Here is a 15,733-nt window from a genome sequence, read left to right as displayed (position 1 = left end):
AAGCCCAGAGCACAGGGCAGAATCGCCCAGGGGCAGAGAGGCCGCTCTGCCCTCTGGAGGCCACTAAGAGAGCTGCTTTCCACTCAACATGCACCTCCAATCTGCCGGTTGATGTCATATCATGAACCCATACCCAGGTTGACCACCCCTGTGCCTTTCACGCTGTAGTCACTGGCACCAAACTGCACTCAAAAAACAAGCATCTTGGTCGTGCATACCCATTCATCTGTGTGGATCGGAGGATGAATGAATTTAATCCCTTTTGAATTCCTGGTCTCTTCACTAAGCAGACCACTTAATGCCAATGACATCAATGTAATAATGTGAAACGGGGACAAATTTCTATGAAACCACACAATATTCAAACATAACATAAGGCACAAAAATCCCATGATATCCTGCTCTAAAAATGGAACTGTCACTCAGCCCAAATGGACATTGTGATGACATTCTACTGGTTTTGAGATTAAGCATGGGTTCTAAATAACCAGCAATCATGGCTAAAACTAGACATCTGAAAGATTTGGAAAAATTTTATGCACCTTTGTACCTATACTCTAAGACTCTAAGATAAAGACATTACCAGATTCAGGACATTTAAAATTTTGTATTTTTTTTTTGGTAAGAACTTGTGACATAAATACACCCATAGGAAACATTATCATGTACATCTGTTCAGCTGTTAAAAACTCTAATCAGCCAAACACATGGTGGCAACTCAGGGCATTTAGGCACATAGACACGGTCCAGACAGCTTAAAGTGAGCATCAGAATTGGGAAGAAAGGTGATTTAAGTGACTTTGGGTGTGGCATGGTTGGTGGTGCCAAGCCAACTGGTCTGGGTATTTCAGAAACTGCTGATCTACTTTCTGATCTGATTTCTTCCATTCAACTCTCCACCACAATGGGAAAGACCAAAGAGCTGTCAAGTCTTGGCATACATCAGGGACAAGCCTGTAGACCTGCACGGGGTTGGAATGGTCTACAAGACCATCAGCAAGAAGCTTTGTGAGAAGGTGAAAACTGTTGGTGTGATTATTCAGTAATGGAAAAAATATGAAAGGTGTTGGATCAGCCCAGAACTACATGTGAGGAGCTTGTTAATGATCTGAAGGCTGTTGGAGCCACAGTCACCAAGAACACCATAGGTAAGACACCACACAGTAATGAATTGAAATTTTGTGGCACCTGCAGCCCCCCCCCCCCCCCTCCCCCGAAGGAAGCACATGTAAGTTTGCCAGTATATGATTCAGAGAAGGTTTGTCAGAAAGTGCTATGGTCAGATGAAGCCAAAATTGAGCTCTACGGCATCAGCTCAACCCACTGTATTTGGAAGAACAGAAACACTGAATTTGACCCAAAGAACACCATCCCCACAGTCAAGCACAGAGGTGGAAACACTATGCTTTGGGGCAGTTTTTCTGTTAAGGGTACAGAATGACAGAATGGATGAGGCTATAAAATCTTGAGAGCTTTTTCCCTCAGCCAGAACACTGAAGATGGGTCATGGATGGTTATTACAACACGACAATATCCCAAAACATACCACCAAGGCAACCAAGGAGAGGCTAAAGAAGAAGCACATTGAGGTCATGGAGTGGCCTAGCCAGTATCCAGCTCAGGCCTAGAAAGTCTGTGTAGGGAGCTGAAACTTCGAGCTGCTAAGCAGCAGCCAAGAAACCTAAAGGATTTAGAAAGTTTCTGTAATGATGAATGGGCCAAAATCCCTTCTGAGTTTGTAGAAATGTCTAGTTGCCAACAAGAGTTTCTCCACCAAATACTAAGGCTTGTTTTGCTTCGAAATCAAATACTTATTTCACTCATTTTTTTCTGGATTGTTGGTTCATATTCTGTCTCTCTTCATTAAAATTAAACTACTATAAAAATGTAATTTTCTATATATATCTGTCAAGAGACTATTGATGTATGTGATTCAAATGCAATATTTAAGAAAGTGAAACGTTAAAATATTGTTCTGGGGGATTCCAGAGGAATTATGCAATTGCAGAAAACACATTTATTGAGAGAAATTAATTATTTTTTAAGGAAATCTGAAATTATGCAGTCAGTTTCAATACTGCTGCTGGCTCATAATGTTTTTTTTTTTTTGTTATAATGGGCTGTAAAAAATACAGGTGAAGGATTTGCTATCCTCTAATGAAACAGAGCATGTCCTATCAACAGCTACAGAGTGTTACAAAAAATAAATAAATAAATAAATAAATAAATCAGTTTTTAAACATTATGGGAATTTTAGCACCGCTGTTTGAACATTGTGGAGAGGTTAAAATTATCATCTATTTGGCAATATAAGCAGCTGCCACTCGTCTTTGCTGCCAGTTTTTCACAGTGGTCAACAACAACCACAAAATTTCCCTGATGGCCAAAAAACTATTTTTCCACACACCAGGATGATAAAAAACAGCAAGAGATTTCTAAACAAGGTTGTTTTTTCCCCTCTATTATGAAGCTTTAATCACATTTGTATAACCTCCACAGAGCTTACAATAATCAGCTGTATTTCTGTAAAATATAAAACTCTTTGAGCTGAGCATGAACCCACAGCTGGGCCAGGAGGGGAAGGAAATGTGCATATGTAGTGGTGTGAAGGAAAACTTTTTTTTGGCTCACTTCCCAGGAGAGCAATTTCACTGTATTGAGTGGGTGTCATCTTCGGGTTTGGTAGTTACTACTTATCACATCCCCAGTTTAGAGTTGGACAGAAACAAGGCAGATTTTGCAGGTGGTGTGACTCAATGTGGATTTTCTTTTGAAACCTTTCGCTAATCCTGTGGCATTATTCATATATTTAATAAAGTGAATCACAGAACTGATAGGAAAGGAGTACAACTAGAGAAACATGAGGGAAAAAACTCAACTGGGGTTGAGTTGTCACACATAATCAGGCACGCTCCTACATGTGAAGTGGCTGTGTTCATTGCTAGGTAGCTTAAAGCTACGAGTGCTCCAATTTGCATGAATGCTACAAGGTTAAAATTAGCTTCTGCTTCTGAACACACCTTAAGAATTTCCTGACTTACAAGAAGTTGCTGCGCCTGCCTGCGGTTCCTCTATACCAGTTACCAGTGAAACAAGGTCTTCTACAGACTGCTGCATTATGAGCTTTTTGTAATCTAGGTTTTATGTTTTATGGGTGGCGTACTGATGAATTAATCATCAGTAAAAGTGTAGAGAAATGTTTAAAATACTAAGAAATTAGTGCTCTCACAGATGAGCTGTTCTCATCTTTCATCTAATAGAAATTGCTCCAGTAGATGAGCACTCTCTTCTCCTTGGCTTGATGTCTTGGGGAAATGCTCCCGAAAGGTCAAATGCTAGAATGTTTTCTATCCTCCAAAAGTCTTTTTCTCAAAAACAGATGTTGCAAAAGGGTAGGTGGGGTTGATCATGGGGTCACACTTTATCCAGATTAATGAAATATAGCGTATAATTTCCTGTTGAACTACAACTTCCTAAGATCGTAACGTTTCGGATTATGTATAGATTAAACAAACGAGGTATTATGTGTTATGTTAATTATTGAGCTTTAGAGGTGTCAACAGGTGTATTTTTTTTAAACTTTTTTCAAATTTTGAATAATTCCTTTAAATAAAAATGCACAGAATACGTTTTAAACAATATTTGCAATCTTAAACTAGCTTGTAAAAGGTTTGTGTTTGCCTTAGAAGTTCTTTTATTTCATTTCCTCCCCCCTTACTCTGTCTTTTAAACTCTCTTCTTAATTCCTCTTCAAGCTCTTGCCTTTTCCCTCCATCTCTTTCCTAATTCCTCCCTTCATGGGTAATCCCTGTGCATCTTCCTGTGTTAATGGTCACTCCAGTAAAGGAACCACTCATGCCCACCCACTCTTTAAAATAAACATACATCCCGTTAAACAGAAATCCTGAATTACACCATTACAGCGGTGATCCTCTAATGCACCCTGCTCTTCACACTCATCCACACAGCAGGAAAGCTCACAAGCACAAATCCACGATGGCTCTTGCTGCCAGATTATCCACAGTCCACAATGCTGCAGCTGCTATGTTGCCTTTCTGATAAAACAATGTGTTTTGTGGGGTGCATTCATAGCCGGGACTGATCCTGGCTGAGTCCCTGGCATAGACATGTGGATGACTTAATGATCATGTGTGTGTGAGTCAATATTTAGGTCAGATCACATGAGATTGTTTTGCTTGGTTTGGGTATAAACAGTTCATTCTTCTCTTCCTGGAGGAAAAACAAACCTGACCAGTTGCTTGTCTGTAACTTAAGGCATTACAGGCAATAGGATCAGGCAATGTGCTCTTGGGTGAAGGCGGTATCAGCCTCTTAGCAAAACTGCATTCAGCCTGACATGTGGTTCCAGCCAGTCAGCAGAATGCAACCTGGCTGGCCTGCTCTTTCCACTCAGCACATCAGAGGGAAGCGGCCTTATCTGATGTGACATGGCTGACACCACCTTTAGATCTGCGAGGAGACCCTGCTGATGATTAATTCGAGTTCTGTAAACATGATGAAGATTAGCTGCCTGTGTTTACCACCGCAGACGCCTCTCCTAACTCTCCAGCATGCCACAGGGCCGTGTAATAAGGTTGAATCATCTGCAGTGAATGATGGTGATGTGAAAACTAGTAGAGGCCAGACCAAGGAGTACGAATCCAGAGAAGTGACTCAGCACTGCCAACAGTTTATCTTTAAGCAGCTCAGTTTAGATGCCAGCGCTGTGAGTGGTGACCTGCAGATCTCGGTAAAATGTAAAGTCCCAATCATTCTGCTAGCTTTGCCTTGTATCGCAGCATAAGTGAGCATTTTGTGACTCAAAGAAAATGTTGAGTGGTCTGAAAAATAAAACTAGACCTGAGGCCTGACTGCCCACGGATCTACGGGGACTCGAGTGAAAAATGTAGATTATCTGATGATCAAAGCGATTCATTAGTCGCTCTCAGACAACAAGGAGAGGGAAACCAGAAAGCTTCCAGTACCAAACACCATGATGTCTGTTGCCTGCAGATTTAGGATATTCGCATGCAGATTGCTGTTTATAGAGATTAGGTCCATAATCACTTAACCAGTCTATAAAACTGGCCTCTGGATTATGTAATAATTCATGTGTCACCTAATTGTGACTGTACTGTCGTGCTGCATACAGTAATAATGAACAGATATGCAATCAATCACACTCCCACAAGCACCACATGGTGAGCCTTCTGCTCTCTTCAGGACAGTTTCCTGATGCCTTTTTGGCTTGATTTGCAATTCAGCCTTTGTTTCTGACATGTTGATCACCTAATGAAGCATATCAAGAGTATAAAATGTGATTCTAATCTCAAGAAAGCTTCTATCTGAGATGCACATGCTATTAAGACATCTCTGAAAAGGTTCAATGCTTGCAGGTTAAATAGGAAATTCCCTTTAAGGCTCAAGACTTGCTACCAAAGAGCTGATGGATTTAATTTTCCTGTCTTTTAACTGGCACGTAGTGGTTTGTGCAAGGAAACTGTAGTACTCAAGAAAAGTTACAGCACTCAAACTGCTGCAGCAGGCCAACAAATCCTGGCTCTGATCCTCTTTTTTTGAGCTCAAGCTTAAAAAACCAAATCTTACAATTCCCACAATTAAACCGTATCTTTTGTTAAAGCCCACCAATATCCAGAGTCTCTCCATACCCAAGTCTGTGAAACAAGCTTATAAGTATAATAGACTAAATTGGAAATGTTTGCAAACATACCATGAAGTCCAAAAGCCATGGAGGGCTCCTTTAAATGTGCTTTTTTCATCAAAAAGCACATTCTGTGCCACGTGCCTGCTTATGAATAATAAAAAGTTGACATTAACAACTCCTACACATTGTCCTCCTACACAGTGCCTATAACTTTTTTTGTCCAATATGGAGGTGTGCAGGGTGATGAAATTACACAGCAGGGAAATCTACTGGCTCACTGACTTTATTGCACGCACCCTCCACCTCCAGCTCCAAGTGAATGAAGTAAATGAACTCACCCTCACTTGTCCTCTGTTTCAGGAATGCTTCCTGCATTAATATAGTTGTTATACCCTGTGTCTGCAACTCTGACGCTATCTTCGCAGAATGAATGAGCTGCTTGCTTCGTCTGACATAACCTCTGTGGTCAGCCTGAATGGTAATCTCCACTCTTCCTGGCAAGGCGAAAAGGTTGCTCTTTGCGTGCCTACCCACAGACAGAAAAGAATAATAACGTTATTTATGTGCAGCTCATTATAAAAGGTTAAGTCTCTCTCAGATTTAGCCAACCTTTTTCCTTTAGCCACTGTCTGCAGAACTGCAGAACTGCAATACCTTGATCCAATTTCATGCAGCCCTGATCCTTAAAAGAATAAAACTTTTTCAACAAGTTGAGAAGGGACTGAAAAGATGAAGCTGTTTTGATGTAAACTGCAGAATGGATAACATTAAGAACATAAAGGCCATAAGTGACACATTTAATTAATTTAAGGTATTACAGTAATAGTATAGTAGTAGTCAAACAATGAACATCTTGAATTAAAAGTATTCTAGTGCAACACCTTAAATTTCAGCATCAAATTAAATGTTTACAGTTGATCCCTGACCTGAGTTTTAACTCAGAAGCACCTTACAACCTGTTCTGCTCATAACCAATCACATATAAGTCTCAGGATATACATCTATTCATCTGTATCTGTGCATCAAAATAGCAAACATTTTAAAATAAGAGGGATTTTGTATACCACTCTTTGTTAATGGAGCAGGGCGGCTTGGTGGTTAGCCTTCCTGTTGTTGCCTCACAACAGGAAGGTCCTGGGTTCTAACCTGGGTACGGGCTTGCTGAAGCTGAGCTCAGCTAAAAGCTCTAAAGCCCATGGTAGTCAGACGAGCAGACGGTATAATGAGATTAATAGAGGAGGAGGATCTCAGAGTATGGGAATGAGCGGGTGCAAAGTTAAGGAGAGACTTTAAAGCAAGAATCAGATTCTTAAAATTAATGTGGTATTTTACAGGAAGCTGGTGTTGAGGGATAGGAGTATTATGTCCTGTGGAAGGGATTCTGGTAACGAGCCGCATTTTGAAACATTTGAAGTATATGGGTATGTTTGTTTGGTAAGCTAGAGAGGGTAGAATTAAAATGTACCCTGAACATTGTTAGCTGTAAAAAATGGATGTAGACAACTAATATTACGTAAATGGAAGTGCGAAAACTTCCATTTATGTACATTACATTTGTCTAAACAGTTTTAGTTCTTACCACAAAAAAACCCAACACTTTTTTGTCACTATTTAATTTGAGGAAATTAGCAAATAACCACATTTCAAGTTCAAGTAAACAAACCGTGGAGAGAACAAGGTGGAAGAGTAGAGCTTAGTGGACAGATGACGTTGTGGGTCATCAGTGTAAGAATGAAAATGTGACTTTCCTAAAAATATGACTATATGAGAGGTAGAAGATAATAATTATAAATATAAGGAGACCTAAGACAGAGCCCTGGGGAACACCACTGACAACTGGACAGACACACAAGTCTGAGTCTGCTGCAGCTCATCTGCATGAAATCCTGTTGCATTAATTATAACCACGTCATTTAGTAATGTGAAGAAAAACAACAACAGTGGTTTGGATTATGTACAGTTCTGTATGTACAGATGTAGGTTGTGGTTTCCGGTGTCTGTGTGGCAAATAGAAAGGTTCAGCTAGCAACATGATCACGGAGATTTATGACCTACAGCCAGTGTTCATCTTCAGGGTAGCTGAATGTTAAATAAAATAACATTGTCTTTACAATGAAGCATGAATAGGGACATGGTGCAGCATGAGGAATAGCGTTTTTCTAAACATACCATTTACTATACATTACTTTGATACATTTTACAATTTGCTGTTTATAGAGATTACAATAGGACCATTAAAACAACAGTATAATGGAACACAAACAGGTAATAGTATCACACTTTAATGCTCATATTCTATAATATTTTTTACAGCAAGAAACTATTGTTGTTATTGGAGAAACTATAAATCTGGCTTCTAGCACTTTACTGCTATTTAACAGGACAAATAGTTTCTGTGCAGGTTTTACTCTCAAGTCAGAAGCCACCTACGGTACACCACTTTGACCTATTATGTGTTATGTAATAGTTTTCAAAAGAAAATGAAATTAATTTATCTTGCCAGGGAAGAAATACACACAACTGATCGTTTTGCTTTTTGTTAGGTCCTATTGTCCCCCATTGCACCCATTTTAAGGCAGTGTATCGTAATGTTTGTCACTGATGTTGTCTGTCTGGGGTTGACAGTGCTGCCTTTTGTTGTCGAAAGCGCTAAGGGTGGGTTTTCATGTCCTCGAAGATGAAGAGAGCAGTACACAAGATGACTGCTGCCTCCAGAATACACAGATTAGACTCTCTGTTGCTCGTCTCCGGCTTGTTTACTCTTCACACCTGAACAGGCATACAAATAAACCTGCGGTGCAGCCACCGAATGTTCAACACTCATGATGAATATTTTATTTTTCCTGCAGCTGGATGAGAAGCTTTCGCAAAAAGTAGAATCAGCAGGTCTCCAGAGATAATTTGGCTCTGTATGTGTGCACGCACACCAAGCTTGTACACAACCAGCCGGTGGCTAAAGTGAGCTCGGCAATAATTCAGGTTCAGAGGGAAAAAAAACGTTCAAAGCTTGGGATATTTCTCCATCCATCTGTCTACTAGCTTCAGTTGATTGGTAAAATATTAGTTACAATGCCAGCAGTGCATTAATGGAAGGAGTCCAGCTTCTTCCTTTGGCTCAGTGTCACCTGGTTATCACGATCCATCACACAGGCACGAATTCGCTTATCAGCTTACAAATGGTGTCCACCATTTACACTATGTGCTTTATTTTATAGTACAACTGGCATTGTCTTTTTTTATATACATATATAAAAATGGGGAGGGTACATGTGATTTTATTTAGCCTATAGCTGGAAAACTTATGAAGTATGTGAAAACAAAACTTTCTGCTCCTGATAAATAAAATAAAAACGATGAAATGAAAAACAAAACAAACTGTGGGCTGCTGTTTCCATGTTGGCCCTCATGTGGGCAGACTCTTGCTCGGCATGTTCTTCCCACACTTGTTCTGAGCTATCTCACTAACCTTCTGATATATAATAGCTGGATGGTGCTGAACACCATGCTAGTGGCTAGTGGTGCAGCTGCTAGTCTCTGTCGATTCCTGTGCTTACCATTTACTCACCTGCCTGCCCACTCGTCACTGTTTCTCATCTAGCTGCTTTGGAATTCTGCCTGCCCGTCGGTTACTCCTCCAGGGCTCAAGTAAGGTCACTGAAACAGTTCACAAAAATTACAAGATCTCACTAAACTCACCTTCACCACATCTCTCCACTCTGACAGTGTTCCTGGTTGCGTTCAAGCTATAAGACTGTAAATCACTGTAAAACTGCTGCCGGTGTGCTGTGTCTGAATTTTCAGTCCAAATATGACAACCACCTCAGTTAGCTTGTTCATGACAATACAATTGGAAGAAGACTGAAAAAGTATGACTTGGTCAGAAGGGTTGCCAGGAGAAAACATCTGCTCTCTTCAAAGAACAGCACAGCCTGGGTTTGCAAAACTACCTTTGACCAAAATAAACAGGAAGATTGATTTGGAGATATCCATCCAGACCCATAATTCTGCACAGACCACAACCTGACTGAAACGCTGTAGTGCTGTGCATAAACGAATGCCTCCAAACCTCAATGAACTGAAATGTTGGTGCAACGTGGCCATGATTAATTCAAGCTATTATTGCTAGATGTGGTTCTACAAGCTATTTAATGGTATACTTAGTTTTTCAAAGCTCTGCACAGATCACTTCTCAACAAAAGTTCCTCAGTGTCTGAAATGTATGAGACAGCAGATAAATGTTCGCTGCTGGTGTCACCATTATAACACAGAAAATGAAAGGGAATTTTGCCTTCTAATATGTAAAAAGGAACAGGAATGCAAACTTAAAAGTCCTGGTTTAGTTATGCTAAAACTTCTGAAATGCTGTGACACCAGTAGAGAGGAGTCATAAAGACAGCTAAACTGATTCCATCATGCAAGTCTTGTTTGATGGCAATACCTAACATTACCAAGTAAAAGATACTGTTCTTACCTGCTGAGACTCCGACAATACAGCATTTAAATATGTTGTAATGGCCAAAAAATGTAGTTCTTTGTAAAGTTGCTTTTGCCTTTAAAGTGCTAAGAAAAAGTAACAAAATAAAAGAAGGCTTAATAACAGGATAAGTGGGAACATTTCTAACTCACGTGTGGTGAGGTTAACTTTGAACCTGAAAACTACTTCCTGTGTATCTCTGTGCCTAATTGACATAATGGGACTAGGGTAACTTCAATTCAGTTAATTTGTTATATTTTCTTCAGTTTAATTTGATTTATATAGTGCCAGATTACAACAGTCATCCCAAAGCCCTTTACTCTGTGAAGTAAAAATCCTACAATGTCAGAGAGAAAAAACCCAAAGAATCCAATGTGACACTTTGGGACTATGGGGAGAAAAACTTTTTTTATAGGAATAAACCTAATTTCCCCCGTTAAATCTGATCCTAAACATTACAATCCCCATTTCCCACAGAAAGAGTATGATCTGAAATCAATTCTGACAGTTTTAAGAAAAGACATGCAACATGCACTGGTTAACTGGCACGTGCTGATGGTGCTTGATTTGAAGGCCTAATTAAATATGTTCACATGATGTAAAGTGATTCAGCTGTAATGCCCTTAAAGAGTGGATTTAATCACTGAATCAAACCAGTGAATAAACCACACGAGTCATCGCAGCAGTAACGGAGTTGGAAGCCTAAATGAGCAACGCTGAGTCAGACTGCAATTGTTGTGCAACACTGTAAACACACTTGACATCAAGTCATTAGTGATCTGCAGAGCAAGGACATGACACACGCCTGGCATTAATATCAAAGCCAATTTTTCACTATCTCTCCGTGGCTAAAACCACAGTTCACACACGTTATTATCTCTGCTGCAGATCAGGGGGCAATCGCTGGGTCCTGTAGAAGGCAAAGGAAGCCATATGTATGTTTCACCGAGGCAGGGAGTGTACAGCAGTGGCTAAATCTCTGTAAGCAGGCCCTGGCGCTGCTCCCCGATTGCCTGCCTGCTGTGCGGGCAGGGGCCTGAAGGGGACTAATCCCTTGGCATGGGCATGAGTCGCACATGTTGATGTGTACGGGTGCATGCAGAAGACCCAAGCTGCAGGATAAAGACAAGACCTGGCAACAGATTCAGAAAGCCCCAACTAATAACCTTCGATCGCCTTCCATGCTTAACTAGCACCCTTCACGCATCTTGGATGCTTCTTGGAGATGACGTGAATTGTTTTTGGAATATGGCCTCGTACTGTATGGACAGGACAGTCCTGGTCTTACATAACTCTTGTCTGCTGGAGACTGTGCCTGACTGCGAGGTCTTTGACTATTACATGTGGCTCAGTTTTTGCTTAAGTGGGCAGCCGTGATGATGGTAAAAAGTTGACATGCTGTTTCAGCCCTGTCAACCTGTGCATTTTGATGGCTTTGAGAGTGCAGCAGCTTTCCTGTCTGTTATCTTGGCAGCTAAGGTGACCTGCAGCAGGCCGGAGGCAGCAGCTGGAGCAGACTGTGCTCTGTAGTCTCACAAGTCCTCCAACAAGAGTGTGCTGTTTATAATTGGAGGGCAAGGTTGCACTTGAGTGTTAATGAAACAGTGGTTATTATCTTTCTAGCAATAAACACCATTGCCCTGCTTATGCTTGTATGGCAAAAAGAAAGCTTGTGCCACCAGGGTTAGCCAAGCTTATAGTGTACATAACCTTTTACAGTGACAACATTTAATTAAAGATACAGATTAAGCTTTTATTCACTGTGTACTAGACCTAGGTTGCTGTGTCTCACTGCTATCAGGCTTTATGTTAAGCTAAGCTCGTCATCTCAACTGACTTTATTATTTCACTATTTCTCAAAGTGTGGGGCTGTCTATTTCAATTTTTTCTACATGTTCATGGAATCATCATCAGCTTCAAATTCAAAGTAAATTAAACATTTAGCTGTGGGAAGCGACTCAATTATTCTAGGAGCAGTCTATAAATACAACTGGAAGGCTCTTCATTAGTGCAAACAGCAGGGTGGCTCACCAACACAACCTCAAAGTTGAATATATTAATGAGAGTTTAAACTTTTGAGCCAATAACTTTGAATTTCGCTTTTCTTTGAGCTGCGTGTGACAACATAAGTTATAATATCTGGATAATAATTTGGTGCACTATCCTAACCACAGCATTAAATACCTTTAGATTTAAATCTTGAGTCAACACAGATGCCCTATATGCAAGACTGCTAACTATCAAAGAGCAATGATCTTCAGTGAGTGCTTTATGCCTTGCCTTCACTGTAAGCTGAATTCCAGTTCACTTCCAAATTTGTCATTTAGTTTGATTTTTGGTTTATTTTGTATTTTTTGTATGCTAGGGATAAAACCACAAACGTCACAGTTATTAATTTTGCTGGTTTGCAGGTCAGACCTGCTATGCCTCCTGAGCTACTGGCTCTGTCTAGATGTACTAGCTACATCTAGACAGAACAAGAGGTAAAGAAGAGCTTTGAAATGTCCCTCAAGAAGCCTGGAGAACTATTCCCAAAGAATACCTAAAGAAAGCCTACCTACAAGAGTTCAGGCTGTGTTTTCTTATATATACTGTATTTTCATTTATATTTACACATTTCGAGAAAATCCTTCACCTATTTCCCATTCTTTTAATAAAATATAAAGATATGAGGGGTAGCTCAATACTTATGCACAGTGCTGTACATGTGAATGCTCCCCATATTTATGAGAAGCAAAAACCGTTATGGGTGTTTTGGGCACAAAAGCAAGTTTAAAAAAATAAGAATTTATTCTGTATTTGTGGATGTTTGAGAGAAAGAAGCAGAAGATCCATCACCTCACTTATTCAGGGTGGTGTCAAAATGAGGACAGCCGGTGACTTGCAGGGCAGTTATTAAAGGGGCTGTGCCAGGGACCCAGAAGATATTAGATTTGGTTTCATAACACAGCAGTGTTGGGATAGGATAGGGGTTTTCTGTGTAGGCTTTCTTTTAAACAGTATGATTGGGCTTGCCTACTCAACGGTCAAATAATGTAAGAGATCGCGTGAGTTTGGAGTTCCGCGTGATCAATCAGCAGCTTCCCGTTGTTTCTAAAGTGGACAGTGAAGGAGGAAGATTTTTTTCCCCCACTGGCTGTTTGCACATGCAGTACTCAGGAAAGTTAAAGGAGCACGGTCTCGATGGAGGGGATGAAGGGCACAGAGTAGGAGGGAAGCTGATGGTCCTCTCTCATTATCAGCACGGTTTTCCTGCACTGAGGAGGACTTCATGCGGAGGGGGAGGCGCCCAAGCGAGGCGAGCGGCACGACTGCTGCCTGAATTTAACAATTAACCTTGATGAACACTGATTGCTTTCACTTAACAGGCGCAGGTGCGTGTGGTTTGCAAAACGGCGCAGCTGAGCGATTCCACATTTGTGACTGAACACTGACGCATTTTATGCTAAACACAGAAACTACAGGCTGCCACGGATAGATAATAGCAATTGCAGCTGATTTTTTCCCCCTCTTTCCACGGGACAGGATGCAGGTTGCAATAGGAACCCATCCGACACACGTCCTTTTGCAGAATCCGAATTCAGGGGCGCCACTGAACTGATTTGGAGACATATATCGGAATTTGACCGCCTTGTCATTGTCCATTCACCAGTCCCGGGCAGCTGAACGGCATCATCTCAGCATCCGAGACAAGAAGGGGGGAAAACCTTCCGCTTTACTACTCTCCATTTGCGCACTGGACGGCTTGAAATGAGGGTCACATCCCGGTTGTGTTCCGTGTGAAGAGGCAAGCGAGGTGGCAGTTTCTTCGGCTCAAGGACGCAAAAAGTGGCCGCCGGCCGAGGTGCGAAGCATGGAGCAGCACGACACTGACACCGCGACCCCCTCCAAAAAGACAATAATTGCGAAGATATTTAAAGTTCGCAAGAGGAGAGAGATGTTATTCGTGCAGGTCTGCTTTATCTGCAGTGTCCTGTTCGTAGCGTGGAGCATGTCGGCACTACTGACCAAGACAGGTGAGTGTGAAGGGATCCACCGGGGTGTAGAGAACAGAGGACGGAGCAGAGCTGCTCACAGATCTGCAGTGTAATCATGCACCCCGAAGATCTGTCACATGAGCACCATCAGGCTTCAGTAGCAAGGGCATGAGATCAAAATATGTATTTTTTTTCAGACCCTAAATGCGTATTTGTTGCCTTTTATCATTTATTCATTCATTCAATCATACCCGTGTCGTTTCCATGGAAAAAGAATTTGGCATCCGCTGTTACCGACCCATCACACTCCCTAGAAAGTCGGCTTTAAATATAATTGCGGGACATTTGAGGGGGAAAAAAGAGAATCTGTTCAGGCGTATACACGCGTCTGTTTGACAGTATATGCCGCAGTGTGCGCGCCGTGGCATTGGCACGTTTTTGAAATTGAAAGCCAGGCTCATAATTACGGCACACGCGCACTCCATGCATAACGTGCACACTTCAGAAAACATTCCGACCCCAGTATGATCGCTTTTTGCATTTATGCCCTTTGTTCTCAGAAAATCCTCCCACCCTCCTTTTTTTCCCCTTCTTCTTCTTCTGGTGCCAGATGTATTGTCGATCACACTACATTAGCGCTCAGGATCGCCGTTAACGCTGGCATTATCACGTCTGCCCCTGGGCTTCACACACCATTGCTCACACCGGATCACGAGCATCATTACGCTCCCAGGTTCCACATGGCGATCGAGGGATGCCGATTTTTACGCAGAGGCCACTGATTATGACTTGGAGGGGAGGGGTGGAGGGTAAGCAGCGGGGATGCGTTATCTTGCCGGATGTTACAATATTCATAGTTAAAGTCTGAAGTGTGGGCTGAAACAAACCATTTAGATGGCTGCTTTTGTGCTACGCAAACACACAGACTCCAAGCTACATGCCCTCCCATTCACACATGTCAAAACTCCGCGCAAACACTGACACGCACAGCATCCCACACAGCCACACACGGTTATATAATCTAACCGCCAACCTTGACATTTTACTGGTGAAGAATATCCGACACACCACTGTGATCATGGGTTAACTAGATGGGAACACACCTTCAGGCCAGTACTGTTCACAAGGAGGGAACATCGAGACTGCATTCAGTGCCAAAGGGGATTTTGTTAGCTTTTTTTTTTTTTTTTTTTTTTTTTAATCGCAAAGGAGACTTGGTGCTCCATTCAGGACTTTTCACATGAAAGAAGCGGGATTGCTGTGCTTCTAACGCTGTAAGCCTCAGCGTCAGATCCTGTCGTGAGATCTGTCCATCTGAAACCACTTAGTAATTCCCAGTGCTGAAAGCAGCTGTAAAGTCACCACAGCTCCTGCCTGACTGTGGATCCCTAAAGACATATCAGGGAGTTTTATTAATTACGTTAAAAACAACAAGAGGCTTAAAAGATTATTCTGGAGCGATATCATACAGGCTGGTGCAAATCTCTTATCTCGAAAGACAGGCTCTGGGAGACAAAGTAAGCTCCCTTTGGTCACCAGTGGCTTCCCCTCTTTTCATTTAATCAAGTTTGCCTGACCTACACATTAACTGTCCACATGAAGGCATTTGACAGGAGG

At 41.5% G+C, this 15,733-nt stretch overlaps 1 protein-coding gene across 3 annotated transcripts in view; it reads left to right on the top strand.

Moving 5' to 3' along the window:
* Window positions 1-13,134: 13,134 nt before the first annotated feature.
* The window catches only part of slc24a4b (solute carrier family 24 member 4b), a 33,566-nt gene continuing 30,967 nt past the window's right edge, over window positions 13,135-15,733 (top strand). The window contains exon 1 of one of the 3 annotated variants that reach the window (XM_085432142.1): window positions 13,135-14,155. In XM_085432142.1, the coding sequence (XP_085288268.1) occupies window positions 13,993-14,155 (163 nt within the window). In that variant the 5' untranslated portion in view covers window positions 13,135-13,992. The remainder of the gene's footprint in view (window positions 14,156-15,733) is intronic. The other 2 variants (XM_085432144.1, XM_085432143.1) reach the window with 2 other exon arrangements.

Source organism: Copadichromis virginalis, linkage group LG15 (genome assembly GCF_057382275.1).
Source record: "Copadichromis virginalis isolate Kocher_CV1m ecotype Utaka linkage group LG15, C_Virginalis_male_GT1.1, whole genome shotgun sequence".
NCBI lineage: Eukaryota > Metazoa > Chordata > Actinopteri > Cichliformes > Cichlidae > Copadichromis > Copadichromis virginalis.
This window is presented reverse-complemented; position numbering and strand designations above follow the sequence as displayed.